This window comes from Seriola dumerili, unplaced genomic scaffold (assembly GCF_002260705.1).
Source record: "Seriola dumerili isolate Sdu_G_001 unplaced genomic scaffold, Sdu_1.0 BDQW01000040.1, whole genome shotgun sequence".
In the NCBI taxonomy this organism is placed as follows: Eukaryota; Metazoa; Chordata; class Actinopteri; order Carangiformes; family Carangidae; genus Seriola; species Seriola dumerili.
Window position 1 is genome coordinate 1,810,809 of NW_019174295.1, and position 21,142 is coordinate 1,831,950.

General features: G+C 39.3%; 2 protein-coding genes across 2 annotated transcripts; both read right to left on the reverse strand.

Annotated features, from left to right (window-relative positions):
- Positions 1–2,213: 2,213 nt before the first annotated feature.
- Positions 2,214–6,209, reverse strand: LOC111217214. Its single transcript, XM_022738989.1, has 6 exons — positions 6,066–6,209; positions 5,046–5,153; positions 4,894–4,936; positions 4,632–4,756; positions 3,612–3,664; positions 2,214–2,771 (listed from the first exon to the last, which is right to left on the reverse strand). Exons 1-6 carry the CDS (start codon positions 6,073–6,075, stop codon positions 2,304–2,306), a joined length of 807 nt encoding a protein of 268 aa, XP_022594710.1. The 5' UTR covers positions 6,076–6,209; the 3' UTR covers positions 2,214–2,303.
- A 1,246-nt stretch (positions 6,210–7,455) lies between these two features.
- LOC111217150 (T-cell surface protein tactile-like) lies at positions 7,456–12,799 on the reverse strand. Its single transcript, XM_022738891.1, has 7 exons — positions 12,646–12,799; positions 12,064–12,405; positions 11,420–11,529; positions 11,068–11,224; positions 8,925–9,377; positions 8,074–8,173; positions 7,456–7,867 (listed from the first exon to the last, which is right to left on the reverse strand). The coding sequence occupies exons 1-7, from the start codon at positions 12,725–12,727 to the stop codon at positions 7,720–7,722; spliced, it is 1,392 nt and encodes a 463-aa protein (XP_022594612.1). The 5' UTR covers positions 12,728–12,799; the 3' UTR covers positions 7,456–7,719.
- Positions 12,800–21,142: the final 8,343 nt, after the last annotated feature.

Here is a 21,142-nt window from a genome sequence, read left to right on the forward strand (position 1 = left end):
GAAAAGACTGGTTTCAGTTAAATGTTTGTGAACACATAGATACTGCACTGAACGGTTGGATATTTAGTTGTAAAACAAATGCTTTGGCCGTTAATATTTGACTGCTAGCGTTCACTGCAACATGTCCAATATGTAAATTAACAACATATCCTAATTTTAATAGAAAACGTTATCTGTAATCCACCATCTGCCACTGGAAGAAACCTGAAAAGCTTCAGTGCTGTGTGAGCAGGATAAAAAAAAGTCTCCCTATTATTATGTCAACCAAAGCAATCAAGGAAATATCCTGTGCAATCCAATGTCATGTAGCGATGGATACACACTGTATATATGTATTGATTGCACACACAGTTACTTATAGTGGCCTATTATTTGTCTTTTTGTGTAGCTTCCCTGTGTGTCTGCAACAGTTAGATCCAAAACTCCTGAGGCCAAAAATTAATCCATAGAGGGAAAGTAGGCCACGGTCATCTATTGAAAAACTGTCAACAAATGGTTAGTGTGCTGCGGGCCTCTGACTGCTGAGTTCATATCAGAGCTCAGTTCCCTCAGAAGATAGCAGGGCAGTAAATTATCATTCCCAAGTAGGGATTATAGAGAGGGACATAGTCATTTAAGCAGATGGCGCATTAAATCTTTAGCACAATAGATTATAAAGGTAATGACTATTATCACAAGTTTCATGTGGAAAATCCTCTTTGGGTGACGGTTACATAACAATATACCCACGTGGAAAATAAAGTGACATTATCCTCTTAGAACCCACCTGTTTTAAACGTAATTCGCAATCATTTGCATATGTAAATTTAATACGCTTATAACAGAAGAACTGTAAGGTCAAAATGCATCTCTGAGAGCTCATCTGAAAGGTTTCTGAAAATGTGCTTGTTTTGCATGTGACTACAACCCAACCTAAACTACAGCAGCTCATACATGGTATTTTTTAAAAAAAAGGATTTTTCAGTCCTCTCCTGTGTTTAAAAAAAAAAAAAAAAAGTGTGTGAAGCTTCGAGGCCCCTAGGCCTAAAAGTTTAGTTTAGTAGGCCTTATAGTTCATCTTTTCACTGGCGCCCATAAACCTCTAAAAGGAAAACTTGGAGAAATGTGCTTAAACTATTTAATATAAAATGATAGAAAACATACTGTAGCGTTTTGATGTCTAAGAAAACTTTTTCACCTTGCCTCTGCAGTGCCCACCCCCCTACTTTGTTCTGATTGGTCAGGGGAGACGTCCATCTACAAGCTAGAGTCGTTCGAAAAGCTGTGAAAAAAACAGGCTTTTTCTGACTGAGAGAACACGTCTTAAGTCTTACGTCTTCCCTATGGATGTACCCCGACCCTCCTGAAGTGAAATCTGATTGGACCTTTACAGGGATGCCTCAATTTTGTAGCCAGAAAGCTAACAAACAATAGCAGACCTGCTAACAGCTGCAGATGGAGCCGGACTGAGAGAGAGAAGTGAGGGAAGAGCAGCAGTTACAAATCGCTAGTTGTTTCCTTTGACTTCTCATGACGATATTCATAACATAGGAACCCTTTTGATTTTTGTGATCTGTGGAGCCTTACGGACTAAGGGAATGGAGTGAGAATCTGACCTGTAGGCAGTCACCATGCTCCAATTGTACACAATGCTGTTAGATATTAATATATTTAATAATCTATATTGACAAATGTTTAAGCGTTTACTCCGTCAGAACAGTTCAGATCCTTCTAATGGGCCCATGGACGGGTCGGCGGTCCTAATCTCATTTCCCCTTTTTACTGTCTTGCCTTTCATTTTTATCTTCATATTAGCTTCATCTCGAGTCATAACGTGATTTTAAAAGCAGATTCACATTTGCTTAGACAAGCTCATTCATTCAAGAAAACATTGTCTTGAAGCTTGGCCAGTGCCTACAGCATGGAAAACATGTACGATTTTTTTCCACACCTTTCTATGAGACATCTGTTGACATATGACTGTGAGACATCAGTGAAACAGTGAAAGATCATCCTTGTCCTTTGACGATTCAGTGTTTTCCTTGTCTTTCGCAACAAAAACTGAAAATTTCCACGTGGCCCCTTGACCTCTAAATGTCACACACCCTATTTCCTTTTCTCGTTATGTCCTCTACATTAAGTTCGAGAGGTAGAGGTAGCTTGTTTGCATCAAAGAGGAAATTGCTCAACTGTGTGAATACTGAAGATCAGATACTTTTCATTCTTGTAGACAGTAATAGATAATATCTTTATTTCGCATTTCCAGGTGACCTAGAATCAAGTTCTGAACAGTTTGAAACAGCAAGTATTAATGTGATATGTGCTTATTGATCTGTGCCATTCTGAATAGCCTGTAAGTCTGAAAGCTGTGCACACACGGTCCCATTACCAACACCTTGTCTATCTTTTCCTTCCTCACCCTCTTTCTCTCCTTTCCATTCTCTAATTCCCTCATCCTCCTGCATTTTCATCCCCTCCCATCCTGTGATCTCCCTCTCCATGTTTATGCCCCTCTCTCTTTCCATCTCCTCTGTCTCTTGGGCTATCTGTTGACTGTTCAGGTAGATGCTACTGTGTGAGACCATGGTGCTGGTGTCTCTGGAAGGAAGGTGAGCGTCCACGTCTCCTTCCACCTCCAAGAAAGAATTCACGGGCGGCGTGAGTTGAACAGGCAGCTGATCCTTACGGTTGCTTCGGCTCTGAGTCTGGTCTTGCTGATGGCGATGCTTCTTCTTACGTTTCTTTGCCAACTTCAGATCAAGGGAGGCGTAATTGAGGTCAGGCTCTAAAGGCTGGTTTCAGACATAAGAGACAAAAAACGGTGGGTAAAGTATAATTTGTTGAAGTTTTTATGTGCTGCAGCACTGTACCCCAGTTTAAATCAAATATCCTGCAGGTTCTCAAATATTTCTCATAGACATGTTTATTTTTAGAACATTTCTTGCTTAGTTGTGTTCATTGGTTCACAGTTTTATTGACCACAATGTGTCTATGGTGTTCGCTGCTTTCCGTTTTGAAAGCAAATCTGTCAGCATGGGTTAAACTGGTCTGCATGGTTTTTTTTTTTTATTTCATAAAATAGGCTACATGTCATATATTTTCTTTCATTTTAAACTGAACACATATACTAAATATATATACATCACAACATATACCAAAATAGCAGCATAAACCAAAGGCGTTCAAACATGTGGTTTAGCATATAACTATAATGAAAACAACTCTGACTGAAAACAACAACCCATTATTGCTCGTTACCTTCAAGCGCATATTATATTTACTACATTTAATCCTCCTAATTGGAAATGCAAAGCTTTAACAATGAGATTTAATAATGTAATTCATCCAGGGGAAAACACGTGCAAATATAAATATAAATGAATATGAAAACATCGAGCAGGAGCAGAATTAACCACCACAACGCACAGTAACATTATGCACAATTTTTCCACTCTGCTGTAACGCTGTCTGTCCCTACACATGCTATCAAATGTAACATAAACTAAAATACACTAACACTGTATGCAGCAACATCACGTAAAGAAAACGATGTGAGACTTACGTAAGAACTAAATCCATGGAAACAAACTCACAGAGAAATAGAAATGTGGTAATGAAATTGTAGCAATCACCTTCAAACGATGCATGGTCATCATCTCATAGCAAACCTCTACACGACCTGAACCTGAAGTGAAACACATGATTTGGCACATTTACATTCTACTAATTAAGAAAATATAAATTACATTAATTTCAAAAGAGAATAATATACACTTGTAAATGCTATGACTGAATAAATTACAACCAACAGGACAGTTGGACAATTTGCATATTGCCTAATTGCACAAGATCCTCATTGCCTTCATGCGATTCACATGCCGTTACAATGTTTACACCATACCTATGTTATTACACTAAATTTATATCTTTACATTATATTTACATCTGTAAAGTATAGTTATATTCAGCACATAGTTTTTTTTATACCACAGTATATATAGTAGGTCGTAAGTGTATGGTATGACAGTGTAATACGTATGGTGCATATGTATATCCCCCTGCACTCAGCCCTCTCTGTTGCACCATCCAGTCCAAGGAGAACGATGGTCATGACGGTAAAGCTCTACGCCACTTGACTTCAACAAACAGTGCAGCTTAATATTCAAAATGAATTTAAACTATAGTAAATGCTTTTATTTATGCATTTATCTCATGTGTGAACTGCATGCAATTGATTCAAATGAATTTTCATTCACTTTTAATGATTCTATAACTTGGCCACACGGCATTTGCAAAAATATAGTGTCTACAAATACAGAAAAAAGAAACAATTATATTTAAAAAAAAAAAAAACTAAACATGTCAAATACTACATGGGCTACATTTCTTGTGATTCATGCAACTTTTTTTTACACTTCACACATGTGCAATACTACACCTCATGTAAATACACTGATGTAAATATTTTTCTTTTAACTACGCTTGATACCTCGTCTGTGCTGCTGCTGTGATGATGTGAATTCCCCTCAATGGGATTAATACATTTAATCTGATCGTATTTATCTTATCTAATTTTTGTGATCGACTGAGTAATACAGTGGCATGCTCAGCAAAATGGCGTTATTTTCTATAAATGGCAGGCCTGCACTCACCTCTTCTGTCTGTGCTGATGTTGCCATAGATTGGATTTTCCTGTTGCTCATGATCATTGTGGGGATTTTCCTGCTGCTCGTGATGATTGAGGTCATGAAAATAATTGCCTACATCCGGTGAAAGGCTTCAAACAAAAATAAAATTGAAATATTGGAATAATGGTTATTACTTATTACAGATTAAAATGCATTGGACTGAATAATAATGAGCGGATGTGCACGTGTTTTTGCCTAATTTAAAAAAAGAAGATAAAAAGCATACCCTCCTCCTTCATAATTCTTTGGGTAACAGCAATTGCCTTTGTCTGTATAAACAAAATATATAGCAATTTATAGAATGTCCTGGTGTCCTTGTAAAAGCAAAACAATATGCCAACCCCCCCCCCCCCCTCCAAACTTTACACATAATCATACCTCTGCAAAAATAGGCTCTTTGTCTGATGCAGAAGAACAGATTGAGACACATAGACATCAACAAGGCCAGAAATAACAGCAGCAGACCCACCAGTTCAGTCTGACAATCTAAAAAGAGAAACGCAAACTGACTATTAACACCACAAACCTTTTACACATCTGTCCGAGGGAATCAGTCAGCTTTTATCAGTTTGGAATTTCCACCTGTGCGTCTCGATAACTAACATAAATGATGAAACATTTTTAAAAATGTGTCATCGCTTGTGAAAAACAAGTAAGTTGCTTCAGCAATACGAGACAATCCCAGTCCCTTACCTGTAGAGATGAGAAACTGAGGGCAAAACAGAGAAAGTTGCACTATTAAATATGTGATGGCGGTTATTCTAAAATTATATTGTATATAGTGTATACTACGAGTTGATCTACCTTGTGCTACGGTATATAGAACACCTATATCTTTTTCGGAAAAAGAAGAAAAAAGTCTGGAAAACGCAATTGAGTAGTACAAATATTATCTTCAAGAAAATGTGTATTTTACCAGTTACAACTCAAAAATACTGACACGTTTCACAGGAAATGAATTCTTCCTTCTGTAACAACAGCTTTAGCGTGAACGTGTGATAGTTTCTGTGTAAGTAAAATAATTTGGTTAAAAAGTGTCACAAGTGCTTCAGGAAATCAAATGTGCTGCACATGATGAACATATGTATTGTGACACAAATGAAACGAGTTTACATGTGGACGCTAAAACTATGATAAACAGAGTAATAAACCGTTAAGTACATAAAAAGTAGGATTATCAATTCATTGTTTTTTCTGTTGTAATCCTCCACTCTTTACTTCCACCTTTTGTTCTGCCATATTTGTGACATGTGCTTTAGAAATGATTTAGCTTTTTCTGTTTTTGTATATTTATACTAAGTGATACAGTCAAATATTTACACAGATATGTACATGGTAGAAATATTAGATACGAGTTTGAAAATCTAAATATAATTTTAGAAGTTGCTCTGATCCTACCGTTTGGCATATTCCAGCCGTCTTGAACAAAACGGGTTGTCTGTCTGACACGGTTGCTCTCAGGCTACAGGGCATCACTGTGTTTAGTCAGTGAGGTGTGCTCCATTGTAGTCTATTTTTACTTTGCTGTAGTTACCTCTCTTATCGCAGCGCTTTGAAAACTGGCTGCTCTTCAGTTACAAACAGGAAACTATGTAACCTCATTCTGAGGCACCCGGTCTCAATATCATTCTGAGATACAAAACAGTTTCAAATAGGTCACCGTGTTGCTATCTTAATATGAGAATGGTTTATAAACAACTGTTGGAAGTTAATATTTATATAAACGTGAAAATTTTTAAAATGTTGGCACGGAAACTTTTAATTCAGTTCATTTGCTAGCTGTTTAAAAACTTTCAAATACATGTAAACTGGAAGTTTTAACATGTAGATTTGGTTTGGGTACAGTATCATAGACCTCGATACATTACATGGACTGTCTGTGTGCACAAACGTCATAGCTATCATAGCTACGTACATCAAGAAATATACCTCTCACACACAACGTACATTGTGGTTTTTGTCACTGTGGTTGGAAAATCTGAAAAAAAGTGCAATTGTGAAAGGTTTCTTGGTACAGCTAAATGTACAAGTGTGTGTGAATCTAAGAACAGTGTGGGAAAAAAAATGTCTACTGAGAAACTGCAAGTGTATTTTATTTTCAAAGCACATTTTCAGAGAAATGTTCTCCTCAGAGGAATTATAAATCACCATAAAAGCAGCAAATATTCAAAAACTATGAAAAACGGTGTTGTTAACATTTCTAATACCCATTTCCCCCGTGTGTGCACGTGTGCCTGTGTTAAATGTCACCCAGTGGTTGTTATATTTGTTAGCCATTTAGCCCATGTGGTTTGTGGTTTCAGCCCCAGCTTTGTAAACTCCGTTGTCACCCTGTGGTACCTGTGGACAACAGTGGCCTTTGATATAAAGCCCTTTGTCAATTTGTCACATCAGCACTAAACAGCTACTGTAGAGGAAGTCACTGTGCTTCAAGGCAGGAAATCCCAGTACAGGTGAATGCCAGAATTACATCTTTACAGCAGCAGAGGCAGCAGATCTTTAAAAAAACACGTGGAGAGTAAATCAGCTTTTTTGTAGTTATGTTTCTATGCAAACGAAAATGCTTGTACTGCTGTATCAGATGTAAGAGCTGGGACTTCAAATCCTAATGACTGCATGAGAAAAGCACACCAGATATACTGTACAATATTACAAGAATGTCAGAGAATAGAAAATGACACAAGCAGCTGCAGTGTAATAGTTCAGAGTTAATACTGAGTCAAATCTAAGCAGATTTTATTATTTGATTTATTATTTATTAGAAACTTCATGTTGAATCTTACTACATTTATTTTATTACATTACATTTACAATAAAAACAATATTTAACCTCTGTTTGAGCAAACAACAAAAACACCTTATACACAATAGCTAAGACGCAGCCCCACTCAACCACAATGTACACTTGGCCCTCCTGCAGCTTGAAACTGACCACAACTGAAAGTAATACAGCTTGTACTTCTGCACGTAACCAAGAAAGGATACAGCTAACACTTTATCCAAACAATTAATGCATATAATTTATCAACCCATCATCATTAGTCGTCGTATGTTAATACATTTTCTTTTCGTGTCTTTCAAGTTCTATTACCGAGTTACAGCGTGCAGTGGGGAAAGGCTGTGTCGAAATCTCATGGTGTCTTACAGCTGTATACTTGACTGGAGGAGGGGGGGGTTTGAACGGAGGCGGTAGAGCCATCCTACACAGACAGAGAGAGAGAGAGAAAGGGAGAGTGAGAGCACAAATATTGACTTGAGACATTGCTAGAAAGTTTGCTGTACCCAGGAAGCACAAGGATGTTATAGGTCATGTGCATCTATCAGAAAATAAGTCTGATATCAATATTTTCCTCTCCTTCAGGGTCACGCACTGGGTGACCCTGAATGTGTGCGGGCAGAGTTTTACCTCCGTTTTATGAGGTGTCTCCTGTAGAGAAAGCCAACCACAACGATCAGTAACAGTATTGGAACGACGATTAACGCAGCCAAGTGACTCCGTTTGGTATCTGAGAAGCCGGGTCAGAGGGAGGAAGAGTGTCATTTTGGAGGACAGCAACAGCTACAGATGTGTTCCTAAGATATTGATCAGCTTTCTGTGGTGAGACCCAGCAGAAAAATAAAAATGCAAAGCTACAATGTGAAACTTTTTGCCTTGAGGCAGAAAAGTGTGTCATGCAGTTCTCCCCTTGAGCTGGTTGCACTCCAACCCCAGGAGCTGACACCTCTTTTAATGAGGTTTCTATCTCAAAAGGGCATGTAGCCCGAGGCTGGGAAAAAGCCTCCACGTGTCATGAAGATGCATGCAGATGGTGAGGGCAAGTAAACTGTGGCTGATAGTCATCTATATTTTTGTAAGGGGTTTTGCCAGTTGAGCATTTAGCTCGGTTGTTTGTAGTTATTTCCTGCTTTTAAACCGTTTCTGTTGTTTACTCTACAACAGCCACAAATGCAATCTGCTGGCAGTGACCCTGGAGCAATAATATGCCCCAAACAATATGAGAGCATCAGTAAAGAGCCAATTTCAGGCAACAAAGGAATGTAGATACAGGCTCTCAGCCAGAGAAAGATCAGTAAAGCGTAGTATAACCTATGCTGATAACATTAAAAAGATTTTTCTCCCCCTCTTAAATCGTGCATCCCTTTTTTTTTTTTTTTTTTTGGAGTGGCAGGGCAGATAGTGGTGACGGATTTTATCCTTGAAAGGAAGCTAATCACACATTTCCCTGTGTTATCTGTCAAATATTAAGTAATCATTACCTTGACCTTTTGCTCCAGTTCTAGTACTTAGTCTTGGAGTTACATCATAGTTTCCAGTAGTGTTTCCCGCGGTGCTGGACTCCTCCGTCCTGTTTGACTCGTTCGTCGCTTCATCAATGGCCATTTCCTGTGTTGATGCGAACACTGTACTGCCATAACTTAAAGTAGTGGCGTTGAGGAAGCGAAAAGGCTCAGTATGTGTTGGTGTTGCAGGGGATGATGTGACACTGACATCTGTATCGTTTATAACAGAGGTTATGTTCTCTCCAGCTGTGATCGTAACATTGCCGGGGCGTGGATTATCATCGGTGGCATCGGTACCCGTACTCGTGGACCAAGTAACGTCGGTGTCGGTGGTTGAAAGCCCAGTGGTTGGGTATGTGGTGAATCTGCTCTCTGCAGGTTTTATCAAACCATCTTCGGTTACTGCCTGTGGTGATGCCATTGAGAGATCTGAAGGGAGCAGAACAGGGAAGTTCACAGTAAATATGCAGCAAAGACTCAGTGTACTGTGTTCGTGTTGTCGATGCAGTCTCAAAAACATCATTTCTTGGAGGTCAAAGTGGCCACTTGTTAGAAACACCTTACATAGAAAACTAACAAACTGTAGCCTATCCATCAAATAACAATCAGCTTGTACTTGTTAGCGGCATTAATTAATGAATTAAAAAGTCAAAAGCGTAGTTGGGACATGTAGGTAAATACACTTAATTGCTTGCTTTCCAAGCGTTAAATGAGAAAATCTGTACTGTAAAAATGTAGCTTAGCACAAAAACTGGAAACAGGAGCAAACAGCTAGCTGGGCTGTGGCCTATCCAAATCTGCCTTCCAGCAACTCTAGAGGTCACTACCGCGTGTCGACATTGTGTTTGTTAAGTCCGAACAAAAAGAAACATTGTGCTTTCACGGGGAGTTATGAGCTGCAACTTCCTGCAGGCCCTGCTGCTGCCAGCTAAGAAGCACTCCTGGCACATAACCTCCTGTGGAAAAATTATTTTTTTTACACTTTGTGTTTCCCAAAATGTTGAACTGTTCCTTTGATGAACTTTATGATTAAAAAGCTGAATACAGAGTAGGGACTGCAAAACTTTGAAATACCCAGTGCACAGCGATACATCATTAAAACATGGGCCAGGTTGGCATTTATGAGCACTCTGTGCATAATCAATAGGTGAAATAAGGCAAAAAAAAAGCTCATTGGAGATCCTGGAGTGTGAAGTCAAGGACACAGATTCCTGAGCTAAAGGTGTGGGTATGAATTGAAAATTCAGCAGCAAGGTGTGTATATATTCCTAAGTAATAAGTGCAATTAATTCATTGTGAGTCTTTTTTGTTTTGCCATGTGTACCCCCATACATACACCTGTGCAGACCCATCATTAATCTAATAATAAATACTCGCAATTTGATAAATAATCTATCTAATTGCGCTTAATACAATCCAATGCTGCGATGCAACGTGATCTAAGATGGAAGCTTTTCTCTACTGCTTTGCAAACCTTCATTAAGGCTGCACTGCTCCACTTTGTCCAACAGATTGTGCTGTCACCCCGTGTCATGATTCAGAGATGCTGTTGCTGAGACTCTGCTTGGGGAGTTTTGTTCTTGTGGCTTGAAAGCGGATAGAGAAGAAGAACAGGAAGTGACTTCTGACGTCTGTGTGGCTTGTGTTTGTGTTTTTTGTTTTTTTTTTCTTTAGTTACATATTGAAATCCACATGCAGTTCAGTTTGGTTGTTTTGTCATTTAAAACCCTGAATGCTGTTTTAGCTCAGCTGAGCTCAGTATTCAACCTAATCCCATGGGGTGACTGATTTGCAGCAAATAATTGAGGATTTTTTAAAAACATTTTTTTAAGTTTTGTAGTTCCCAATTTGTTCACAGTTACTGGTGCTTTCTCATAACATGGCTGGCAGATTTGAAATCCTTTGAATCTCTCCCTTTCCTTTCAGCTAATTAAAAATCTAAATTGAGTGAGCTACAGTATAATGACAAAAGTCAAGAATGAGCTCTCTGGTCCAGTGCAGTTTATTAAGTCATGCAGTCTCTTGGGCCCCTCTCCTAGATTGTTAATCCAGCCCTGAGGAAATGCTGAAATTGAGTACGACACAAAGAGAGAAACGGTGGCGAGGAAACGAAGCTCACCTGTGCTTAAGCTTGTGGTCGCTGTTAGCACGGTGACAGTAAACTCTTTATGCAGACTCTGGTTTCCTGTGTTGACAGTCAGTGCATAAACCCCTGCGTGAGCGTCGGTCACCCGCCAGAGCTGTAGAGATTCACTCTCTGACACCGGCATCTTGTTCTGGGGCAAAAACAAGATTATGTCGCACATTTGGTAGATGCCTCTCACAGTGTATGTAGGTTTTGATGTCAGAGGTAATCAAATCATCTCGGCGCTCACTGAACGTCTAATTGAATAAGCAAATAAAATCGTTGAAATGAAATTCACTGGACTGGCAGAAACCTACTGATGAACTGTTTTTCTGCTTTCTGTTACCTTGGTCCACCTGTACTGTGCATCAGCAGAGGCTCTGCAGCGAATTGTCACGTTTTCTCCATTACGGACGTCAACGGCGCCGTCCACATCACACGTTACTTTAACCACAACTGACAGAGAGAAAATGTGAGGATTAATACAAATTCTTGCTCATGTAAAGCATTTGCTGTAAAATGAAACCAACAAAATGACATCTGAGGATAATACCTGCTAAAGATTACTGACATAAACAACACCTCCTGTAATTGTCTTCTGCACCTATTATGATAAGAACATCCCTTCGCTTCACTTTCAGCTGAAATGAAGGTGAGGGTATGTTTTTCCTGCATCAGTGGACAACTATGTGACTGATGAGGAGAAGAAGAAATGGGCCAAACAGAGGGAAGAGGGAAATAAATTTTTCATGGCAAACAAAGCTCTCAGATGTGTTCTTGCGATTATTACATACATTTGCTCAGAAGTAAATAACCGCCATGATTGGCAGAGAAGCAACGCTCTGATGCAATCAGGAGTAACATGAAATATATGCAATGGACAATAAACTATAAACTTGCTGTACATGTCTCTCCAAATATGAAATCCTGTGAGGTGCTGCAGAGTCTGGTTAAGGTCTGCAGGTGTGACTTTGCATGCACTTGCCGTACCTTTGATCTTCAGCTCCGTCTCCCTCCTGATGGAGCCAGAGGGAAAGGCTGCAATATCGCAAACGTAGATGCCACTGTCCCATTCATTCACCGCAGGAAGGTGCAGATAGGAGCCCATCAACTCGTTTGCAGTATTGTTCTCAATCTGTATAGTGACATTGGGCCAAAATAGATGGACTCCATAAAGCTGACTATACAGAGCCAGCTTTGCGTTTTTCTTACTCCATTCAACATTGACAATCTTGAGTTGAGGATTGCTCTTTATGGTACAGGGTAAAGTAATGTTCTGGCCCACCACTGCCTCTGTCACTTCAGAACGGGTCCTCTCAACATCCGGGAGCCCTGTTCAACACATCAGATACAGTATTGGAAGCAAGAAAAGTAGAGGAGACAAAATCACTTACACTTTGAAGTTGATAATACAAACTGCAATCCTGCTGGGATGCAGGCTGATAAAAATCGTAGCATTATACTGAGACAGCTTGTCACACCAGAAGCCAATACACATTTAAAACCCGCGGTGAATATCCCAATCTTTGCTGCTATACCATATGAGCAACAGCGCACGTGGTCCAGGATTACCTTGTATAACAGAGGCATAGAGGAGGAGAGAGAAGGCCGCTCCCAGCGCAGTTCCAGCCATGTTTGAGCTCCCCAAACTCATTACGATCAATCAGGCTGAATCCATCGAGGGATTCGGCATAGACAGAAACAGTAGACTGTCGGCTGGGGTTAAAGAGTGGGGCAGAGACTGTCAGACAGTGAACAGGATGACTTATCTTCACAGGAAGCCGCACACAGAGACAGAGTGAGTCATAGTTTCAGTGCTGCAGCTTTGCGGTGAAAACGTCTGTTGCAAAGCGGATATTTGCATTGGTGGTAAATCTATGCAGTGCTTATCATTATGTATTCTTTTAGTCAGGGCTAACTAACGCAATGCAGAGGATAGACTCATTTGGTTTCAGATTACATCACTGATGATCTAAATCGTCCAGTAAGAAAGATGCCAAGGGAGCAAACAAACAGAAACAAGACGGAAACATTAATTAATGCTCTGACTAAACTTCTCATTTATTAATTCATTCCAGTCATGCACAAGTTTAACACATATCAATATACCTTTTAGCTTCACCTGTTGGTCAATACTTACTCAACACACAACAGACATCTCCTTTCTCCCTCATTTGGTTTATGTTATTTTCAAGTTGATCCAGTGACCAGAGGAGAGACTGTTGAGCACGCTTATACGTATGTAACAACGATGGTATGACTGAAAAATGTAATAGCTTTGTGTGCGATATTTTTTGGCCCTCAGACTTGTTTTATCCTCAGTACTTGTTAGTGGTTAAAGTCTCAGAGCAGAACTTAACTATGAAGCTTGTCACATTTACCCTGGGATAAAGAGATAAAAGCATTGGCATATAAAAAAAAGTGTAATTCTGACAAATATGATTTATATTTCTCCAGTTAAATAATTTTTTGACCCTATTCTTTAGAGACACACAATGTTATTCCTGTTAGACTTTGTGTCACAACACTGGATTTTCTAATGAATAAATTAATTCTTCAAAGAACGGAAGCATTGGTCTGCTGCTTTGAGAGTGATGGCTTCATATGACTATATCCAATTAGCACAGATCATAAGAACAAACTGTGAAATCTGTTTTAATCTTCTAACCAAAGGTTACATCTTTGTGCCTATCTAACGATAAGCTCGGGCTAACAAAAAGCTGCTAATTAGGTAAATGTTTTTCCAAAAATGGTCTTCAGTGATCTAAGATACAGGGCATTCAGAAAGTATTCAGACCCCTTCATTTTTTTCACATTTTGTTAAATTGCAGCCATATGCTAAAATGATTTAAATTCATGTTTAACTTCATCAGTCTACATTCAATAACCCATGATGACAAAGCCAAAATAGAATTTTCGAAATTTTTGCAAATTTCTTACCAAGAAAAACTGAAATATCACATTGACATAAGTATTCAGTATTCATCCCTTGACTTAGTTCTCAGTGTGCACCTTTGGCAGCGATTACATCTGTGAACACCTGGATTTGGGGGATTTTCTGCCATCTTTCTCTGCAGATCCCTCCAAGCTCTGTCAGGTTGGATGGGGACTGTTGATGGACGGCCATTTTCAGGTCGCTCCATAGTTGTTCTAAGTCAAGCCTCTGGCTTGACAACAGAGTTGTCCCTAAGCTACTCGTGCGTTGTCTTGGCTGTGTGCTTAGGGTCATTGTCCAGTCTGAAGTCTTGAGCAATCTAAACCAGGTTTTCTTTAAAGATATCCCTGTACTTTGCTCTGTTCAGCTTTCCCTCCCTGACCATCCTCCCTGCCCCTGCTGCTGAAAAACACCCCCACTGCCTGATGCTGCCTGATGCTGCCTGATGCTGCCTGATGCTGCCTGATGCTGCCTGATGCTGCCTGATGCTGTTTCACCTTTGGGATGATATTGTGCAGGTGGTGAGCAGTGCCTGGTTTCCTCCAGACATGCCACTTAGAATTGAGGCCAAGCAGTTCAATCTTAGTTTCATCAGACCAGAGAATCTTGTTTCTCACAGTCTTGAGAGTCCTTTAGGTGCTTTTTTTGCAAACTCCAAGTGGGCTTTCAATGCTCCTTTCCCCCGATTGCTCAGTTTGACCCAGCGCTCATCTTTACAAAGAGTCCTGGTTGTTTGAAACTTCTTCCATTTAAGAATTATGGAGGCCAATGTGCTCTTGGGGAACCTTCAATGCAGCAGACTTTTTTGGTAGCCCTCCCCTGTCCCCTGTCTCTGAGCTCTGCAGGCAGTTTCTTCCACCCGGCTTGGTTTTTACTCTGATGTGCACTGTCAGCTGTGCGACCTTATCTACACCGGTGTGTGCCTTTCCAAATCATGTTCGATCAATTGAATTTACCAGAGGTGGCCTGCAATCAAGATCTCAGAGATGATCGGGAGAATTGGGAGGTACCTGAGCAAAATTTCAAGTGTCATAGAAAGGGGTCTGAATATTTCCTGTAAGCCAATGTGATATCTTCAGTTTGCCTTTTTTAATAAGTTTGCAGAAATTTCAAAAATTCTGTTTTTGCTTTGTCATTATGGGGTATTGAGTGTAGATTGATGAGGATGATTTTTAGCGAAAGGCTGTGACATAATGAAATGTGAAAACAGTGAAGGGGTCTGAATACTTTCTGAATGCACTGTCAACCTGTCCATATTTGATGAATGGGTGACAACGTTTACAAAGATTAGGGTAGCATTTGTTCAATTCAAGTTCATTAGCTAATCAGAGAGAAAGCAATCTTAACTGTTATTAGTTTCACAAAGTGCTGCTATCCAAACAGCTTGTCTACCTTTCATTCTCTTCATCTCTCCTTCACATATTATGAGCTCTCCCATTCATTTATTATGAATACTTCACCATGCATTTAAATGATTGATCATTTTACAGTCGTATTCTGTGTATGACCTTTATAAGTTAAATTAGGGCTTAGAAGAGTGTCTGCCATCTAATGGGACATGTCTATCAGTATTCTGTCAGTGTCTCATCAAATTGTAAAGGGACCTTGCTGCATTGCTCCATTTGATAAGGGCGGCATCTCCTCCCCAGGGAGTCGTGGAAAGCTCAAGGATTTCTGACAGACTTGTAACATCACCGTGACTACTTCATTCAGCGGTCCAAGAAGAATGGTGAGAACTAAAATGTCAGGCATTTGGCCAGATAAGCATTATTTTACCGTCTAATCACTGCCCAGTGTTTCAGAGAGCAAAAGTTAAATAGGAACTATTCTCATTCGCAATTAAAGAATAATAGAGAGGCCGAATTTCCTTCTCTCGATGAGGAGGGGAAAAAAGTGCCCTGACCTCCTGGTGCACCCTGTCCCCCCCATGCACACACTTGTTCCACACTGAGGTCATGCCTGCTCTGAGAGTCTCTGGGGCTCCTGTGACTCCTGTACCCCTGTGACCTGCAGCAAATTGCAATTTTTGCAGCACATTGTACCACAACGCTAATTGTCAACTCTGTGTGGAGATTTGTGACTGTGTGTGTGCACGCTGCTGAACCCAAGGGGTTGTGTGACCAGTGTTAACACACATTCACACATCCTACGCTGTTCATTTAGCCGCGTACACTGCTCAGCTTTGCTGTGAGCACTGCGTTATCTCTGTGAACGAGTGAGATTTTTAGAGGCAATGTATTATTAAAACCTGGGCATGTTGTACAGATTGTCTGACTACAAACCAGTCAGAGCCCTGAGAGACTATTTTATTGTACTGCTGCTAAATATGACAGTGTAACTCATACTACTTTCACATTCTAACCTTATGACAAGTGATAAGAAACATGCTTTCTGTCTGTTTTTAAACATCATATCAGAGTATTGATCATAATATTATATTATATTGATCATTATACACACATAATTTGTATCTGAAACTGTGAGCATGGTCTTATTTAACTATAGAGGATATATGTTTGGTCACCTCATTAAAGGTACAATATGAACCTTTTCTGCATAAAAATGTCTAAACGACTAGACCTATGTATAAGTAAGTATACAGTAAGTAAGTAAGTTGATATGGTTTATGAAACTGTATTGTAAAATTGTGAGGGAGCCCAAGTTCACTTTTCATACCAAAGCAGAGCAGTGTCAGATATGTGTAAAATTCAGGACAGGATTCCTGAATGTCTTGAGGTGGACAACCTTGAATATATACAACAACAAACATGTTTTTTCTTCCCAGATTGTTACATTTTTACATTCAGACCATAGAGGCTGAGAAGTTGTGTGGAATTCATCCCCTATTCATTCTTTTACCTTTCTGCTCTTGTCCCTCTAAGCATTGCTACTGAAGAAAACATACTACAAAGAGTGGGCACATTTCTTTTTTGTGATGTAACACTAAGACCAAAACTTTAAAGCCCAACTAGTGGTCCCTGGAGGCTGCAATGCAGAGACCAGACATCCCAATTAAATTGTGACAGTGCCACTTTTTAAAATGTCTTTCTTGGTGTTCTGACAGGGATTCTCTGTGCCACCAAGATTGGTTAATATTTTGAAAGCTCAGCCAGGATAGGCTTGTAAAAATGATGATGTGGTACTGTAATCATGTAATTTTATAGACCATTACAGAACAAGACTGAGACTACAGTCATGCTAGCCAATTTGTGAGACTGTAGTCTGGCACAAGAGTGTGCTAACATGCTTACAATGACAATGTCACCATGCCAACCCTGTATCCTAGAAATAATGTTTCTACACGACTAATTTGCAACAGCAAATACCATTTGGGAGGAAACATAATTCCAATTTGAATTACATTCTATTACTACCATTAACATAATGAGGATATGTTGTTAATTCATTTGGCTAATTGCAAATTTGTTGATACTGAATGTAGGCTAGCAGTAAAACCTTCACTGGCACCCTAATTGTTTGATATTGCAGAACAATATCAAGTTGTATTGACTACAGTATTATTAACCTTTTTGAAAGACTGAGGTCTGGTTTAATACAGAAAAAGTCTGCAGTTACTTCAGATACAATGTTTTTATTTACCTTTTAATGCTTTTGTTGCCTAAACCAAACCACTGTGGACGTGAACATTGCCTGTGTACATAATGATTTTCTTGCGTACAGATGTGGCCGTTGAACAGGCCAAGGGGGTTTAGCGTTGTACAGTTACTAGAGCGCCTCCTCTTAAATAAAATAACTATGACTACATTGTCACCGCAAAGTAGGTGCACTGCTTAGCCTCAGCTGTATTTTGTGTTCAGTGATTATTAGCGTATAATTAGCATATGAACACGCTAAAATATAATACTGAACATGGTAAAAATCAGCATGTTCAACACATATACTACCAAACTGCCATCCCTAGAGCCAGGCTGATACCATGGCTAAAACAAGGTTTGCTTGTAACCCTCATCCCACAGTTCGACCAGTGATGCTCCAAGAAATTCTAGGGAGATCACCAGAATCATGCACTGGGAGCTACATGTCAATCCTTAGGCAGCACAGCACGTGATGCTAAATGGAGGCACAGGTTTGGGGGTGAACTGAAGGAAAATTGACATATTAATACAGAAGTTTTTTGGTGTCTTTTATTACTGCCCATATTTTGGGGGATGGCCTTGACCCATCCAGAAAATGACACATTTCAATTGTCTTCACCTCCTTCACCTTTCCTGAATTGTTCCTTTTATGCGAGTCTCCTGTTTTCCTCATTACACCCAATATTTGGAAAAAAAAAGTTCAAGTTCTTTTCTTTAGAAGAGTAAATGGATGAGTACAAATAACAAGCCCAGCAATGATTGTGCGACTTCAAACTCTGAACAACATTAAACTTTCTGAAAGTGTGAAATTTTGAAGACCGTTGGAAGTGGGAGCGTGTGTGAGTGCGGGAGAGACAAATTGAGAAAAACCATTGTGGTGGATAAAAATGATTTTTATAACTTGTCAGTACGGTACACAATGGGCTACAGAATGAATGGTTTAAGATGGTGAATAGTGTATGGGGGTGTAAGGTGGGATAGCAAATACAGAAATATAACAATTTATTCATTACTCATTCACTCACCCACCTTGTAAAAAAAAAAGAGAATGACACAATGAGAAGCAAGAACCAGGAGCTGTAATGAACTGAAAAGTAAAATAAAAGTGATCTACTGTAATTATAATATGAGAGAACATGCTGTTGAAATCTTTTAGTCAACGTTGCACTTTTTGAATATCTAGGTTTGAAATTCATTATTATTTTCATGGTGGTAGGCAAAGACAGTGCCCCACACCTAAATGCAGGTGAGATTAGGGGGAATGCATTATTATATATAATAATATTATTATTATATTTATTATATAATATTATATTATGATCAATTTGGCAACACGTGCCCTGCAAATACTCACAACACAACCAAATATACAAATGCGCTGCAAGTAGCACAGACGGACACTAATAAGTGATGAAACTCACCCTTGTTGTTCAGTGCTTTGTGACTTTTGAAGTTAAAATCATTGAACAAGTGCAAGTGCGTCCCAGCTGGGTTCATCACTTTTGTAATGTTTTCTTTTTGTGTGTTTTTGTGAAACACTTCTGTTGTGCTACTTGCAGCGCGTTTCTGTATTTAAACTAAAAAAAAAAAAAAAAAGAAAAGAAATGGATGAAACCTCCAAAAGAGCAACAGAGAATGATTCTACACTGACACAGAATTCTAATATTCTGTACAAACAGCATAAATAGCAGCAAAACCACAAAGTATCAGAAATACATATGACACAATTTCAAAAAATGCAGCAATATAGTTTGCGGTCACTTCCTTCCAAACGATGTACCCTCATGTTTTCACAGTGGCTCCCTCTCCTACAGAAACACTCATAATAAAGCTAAACTTAGAAACGCACAATCGGTTGTCTCAGAGCAAAACGGTGTTCTTTAAAAGCCATCAAAATGCCAGCTTAGAGCTGATAATCCCCAAATTATCCCCTGGATATGAATAAAATATCTCTATCAAACAAAGCATAGAGGGTGAATAAAAGTGAATGTGATAGCAATGGAGAATTTTGAATGTAGAATTTTTATTTTCCCCCCCCCCGCTACTCTGCACAACAAAAGAAATGGCGCCCGGCCACTTTCCCCCAGTGGTGAGGAGGAGTTTATTTGTGGTTTGTGATTTTTTTTTTTTTTTTTTTTTTTGAGCTTATGCAGCCACTACAACAACAGCTTCTAGTCAGATTTCCTTCTTTGAAAGGCATAAAATGCTGTTGTTTATCTTAATTCTCTTTATTTCCGTTTACTCCCTCCGGTGGGTGAGACAACTTCTCTTTTTACCGTTTTGTGCATTTACACTGATCTCTCTCACAGCACAGATAGGTTTCCCAAATTTGTCGGGTTGTACTTTTGTTTACATATTGGTACACTTTATCTTACAGCACTGAAATTTGATAGTTTTTGCCGCAGTACAGAAACTTGACACAACTGTCTGTGGGCTTCTTTCTTGAATATAAGTCTGCTGGGAATCTGATTTAGTGCAGTGAGGAAGAACTAACCCAACAGATGAGAACCTCAGGCTCCAACTGTTAGCTCATTCCTATTATGATATACTGTAGACAGCTCCTTCTCATGTACAACCCCTTATTCCAACGTGTACTTTTCCATGTCTTTTCCATCAGTAGACACTTGCTGTCGCTGCTCTTGAACACCACCCACTGATTAGGGTTAAATGTGCCTCATCTCTCAAGAAACGGTCCTTCCATGTGTGGAATTCCTTAGCCTTAATTTATTAGCATTAAACCTGGGCCTATATTCTGACCATTTGAAGTGCTCCTTCAGGAAAAGCTGCTTTTAAGTAAGGTATAGCTAATTTTGTCAGGTGGGAACATCTACAAAAATTGAATCAAATGGGCTTAAAGCTCCACTCACATTATTAATAGCAAAGAAAGAAGTGAATGTGTGTCATATGAAATGAGTTTCACAGTGTTCAGTTGTACTCTCAATAGATCTCTATAGCATTACAGTTTAACAGCCAGCAGATTTACTGGATGGTTCACCACTCTCATCAGCCTCGTTTCCATCCGCAATAAAAAACAAAAAAATCCCCTGGGATACCTGCCCAGTAATAAATTGCAGATGAATAAGGTTAGTAGTGATTAACCATTAAAGAAATGTACATATCTGCCAGATAGCTGAAGACCAATGTATTGTTGCCAGGAGTTGACACAGCTAGGATAGTTAACATTTTTTTTGTGCTCATATAAGTATCGGAGCCTCTGTGTGAGGTGCTTCGGTGCGTGATTGTTTGTTTTAGAAACTTATTTCACTCTTTCATCCTCGAGCGCAGTGTAGCCACAGTGTCTCTGGTGTTACAGCATCATGCTGGTCAGGTGACAGGTCTGTTCAGGAAAAAAGAAGCAAAAATCTGTGTGCTCATGCAAATTTGTTCATACAGTAGATAACCTTTACATATAATACATGTTTTTTGCACCACATTTGCACATGCCATCGCACATGACAGTAAGACCCAGGAACTTAAATATGGAACATGTGGACTGATGTAAAATGATCTAATCTGAGTTTCCCTCAGCAAAGTTACA